The sequence below is a fragment of the Bidens hawaiensis genome, unplaced genomic scaffold (genome assembly GCF_021521415.1).
Source record: "Bidens hawaiensis isolate Kalapana, Puna unplaced genomic scaffold, B.hawaiensis_p1.1 tig00002125_1, whole genome shotgun sequence".
Lineage (NCBI taxonomy): Eukaryota > Viridiplantae > Streptophyta > Magnoliopsida > Asterales > Asteraceae > Bidens > Bidens hawaiensis.
In genome coordinates this window covers 569853-572318 of record NW_027491113.1, presented here as the reverse complement: position 1 = coordinate 572318, position 2466 = coordinate 569853, and the positions used below count along the sequence as shown (strand labels likewise).

The 2466-nt window shown below is 37.3% G+C and overlaps 1 protein-coding gene across 1 annotated transcript; it reads left to right on the top strand.

Annotated features, from left to right (window-relative positions):
- Positions 1-845: 845 nt before the first annotated feature.
- On the top strand, positions 846-1280 carry LOC143607760 (uncharacterized). The gene has a single exon (XM_077083095.1). The coding sequence runs from the start codon at positions 846-848 to the stop codon at positions 1278-1280; it is 435 nt and encodes a 144-aa protein (XP_076939210.1).
- Positions 1281-2466: the final 1186 nt, after the last annotated feature.

Genomic DNA, 2466 nt, shown 5'->3' with positions numbered 1-2466 from the left:
ATCTCCTATAGAATAAGCCGTAACCTAGTTTATATAATCACGACAACTTCGCCTGGCATGTTCAGGCGAAGTTGTCACTAACTTCGCTTGTCTAACAAGTTCGCCCATATCAGCGAACTTGTTAGCAACTTCGCTTATACAAAACATAAAACATTACAAACCCGATTACAGACACTATACACTGAACTACTGACATCATGCACCAACAAGTATGAAGAAAGATGGAAAGGTTGAAGAGAAACCAAAGAAGAATGTTACTGATGAAGTCAAAAGAAACGACCCTTCCATCAAAACTAAAACTATTATGAAAAAAAATATACAACCATTGAGAATTGTTCCCAAACAAGACTCAAGATCTGTTAAATCTGATGATTCTCAAAAATCACCAAACCATGGAAAGAAAGGGAACAAGGGTGTTTTCTCAAGAAAAAAACCAAAAGAATTGTATGGTGATGAAAAGTTTCTAATGAAAAATGGGTTTGAACCCCATGGGTTTCTTTGGAAACCAAGGGGTGAAGTTCAAGAGCCAAAGGGAATTGATGTGAGAGATTATTCAAGTACAAAGGATTATGTGGTGAAAGAATGCAAAAGCATAATTCCTTATGTGAAAAGTTCAACTGACAATGATGCGAAAAGCCCAACTAATAGTGGCTATGAATTAGATGAATCTGATGACTATGAACTTATTTATGAAGATCCTAAGCCTATTCCTCTCACAACCAATGCAACAATTGTTATTGAAACTGATGATTTGCAAGTTGATTCAGCTTGCAGTTCATCACCTAACTAACCAATCTCTTTAATTTGTGCAGGAACAGTCCACTCCACTGAATGAAGTATGGTACATGGATAGTGGGTGTTCCAGGCATATGATTTGTGATAAAAGGTCACTTGTTAATTATGAAGAGAAGTTTGAGGGACCAGTAGCTTTTAGAAGTGATGAAAATGGTGGAAAAATTGTTAGAAAAGGGATCTTGACTAATGGAAAGGTCACATTTGATAATGTCTTTTATGTGGAAGGATTACCGTATAACCTTTTGACCATCTCACAAATGTGTGATAAAGGTTATAAAGTTGGGTTTGATGGCTCTCATTGTTTTATTCTCAAACCTGATTTTGCAATCCCTCCAGATATTATTATGATGATGGCCCCAAGGAATGGCAATTTATATGAACTGAACATAAAAGATGTTGTTTCAAGGGGAGTACATGTTTTGTATCAAAAACCACTGAAAATGAAACCGAATTGTGACATAGAAAGCTTTGTCATGTCAACTTAAAGAACATGAACAAACTTGTGAAGGGTGAGCATGTAATTGGTTTACCTACAAGGGAGTTCAAGTTGGATGACAGGTGCATCTCATGTTAAAAGGGCAAGCAGCATAAGTGTTGGAACCCGTTGTATCAATCCAATAACAATAACAGATCTCAGATCTGTGAGTATATGATTAATAATAGATCTAGCTCATAATTACTTTAGATTAAGTGTTGTATATGTATATGTATTATTAGTATATGTATATCAGTAATTCGTATAATATTAGGGTGAAGATCGAGAGAGAATTCGGACAGGGTTTCGTTAATTAAACTCTCAAAACTTTTAATTAAGCGTGAATAGTTTTCACGTATAAATAGAAGATGAACCTAGTTCGTTAACATTCCCTAACGAACTAGACTTCACTTCGTTACATGCACTAAAATAACGAAACACCCCCTGATTCGTTAACATCCCCTAACGAATCAGGAGGGAATAAGTTTAAGTCTTAGTTCGCTAACATCCCCTAGCGAACTAGACTTTACATTTAACGAACTAGACAATAATTAAACTAATTATTACATTAAATATTAAATGAAAACATTAACGTTAATTACAAAGACTCAAGACGCAAAACCGTGCACTAACAGACACCCCCTCGTCTTGAGCTCTTTGTCTTTAAATTACTTGAAGTGTTTGGACTGCCAGTCTCTGCAACTATGAATTCCATGCTCATGACATACACGAACAACTCGTTGGAATTGCATAGCCATGTCGTAGTCTTCATGGCGCTCGAACAAAATCTGCTTCCTGTGGAGCACATCATTGTCTGTCTCTGATAAATTAACCAACCACATCGGGTCGATTATCTTGATGAGCTCAGTCTTCAGTCCTCTACCAAGAACAATGACGACCTCGCCAGTACGATTGTCATAGTACCAATGGTTGAACGATAGATACATATTTTGAGGCATCGTCTTCACAGGAACCTGCTTCATCGTCTTTGGCGGCTTCACCTTTAGGACAAGTTTCCTCCAGCCAGTCCTAGGATCAATCTCGTCATTACCTTTACGCCTAGGGACCTGAGGCTTGAAGAACTTGAAGCCATGATTAACCTAGAACAGTAAGTGTTGGTGAAACCACTCAGCTGTTCGGTAACCCCCATGATTGATAAATGGACGTACATCAGTTATGACTTCAAGTGACTGAAC

Coding starts and splice junctions, on each gene's coding strand:
- LOC143607760 (XM_077083095.1), top strand. CDS start 846: ATGGATAGTGGGTGTTCCAGGCATATGATTTGTGATAAAAGGTCACTT.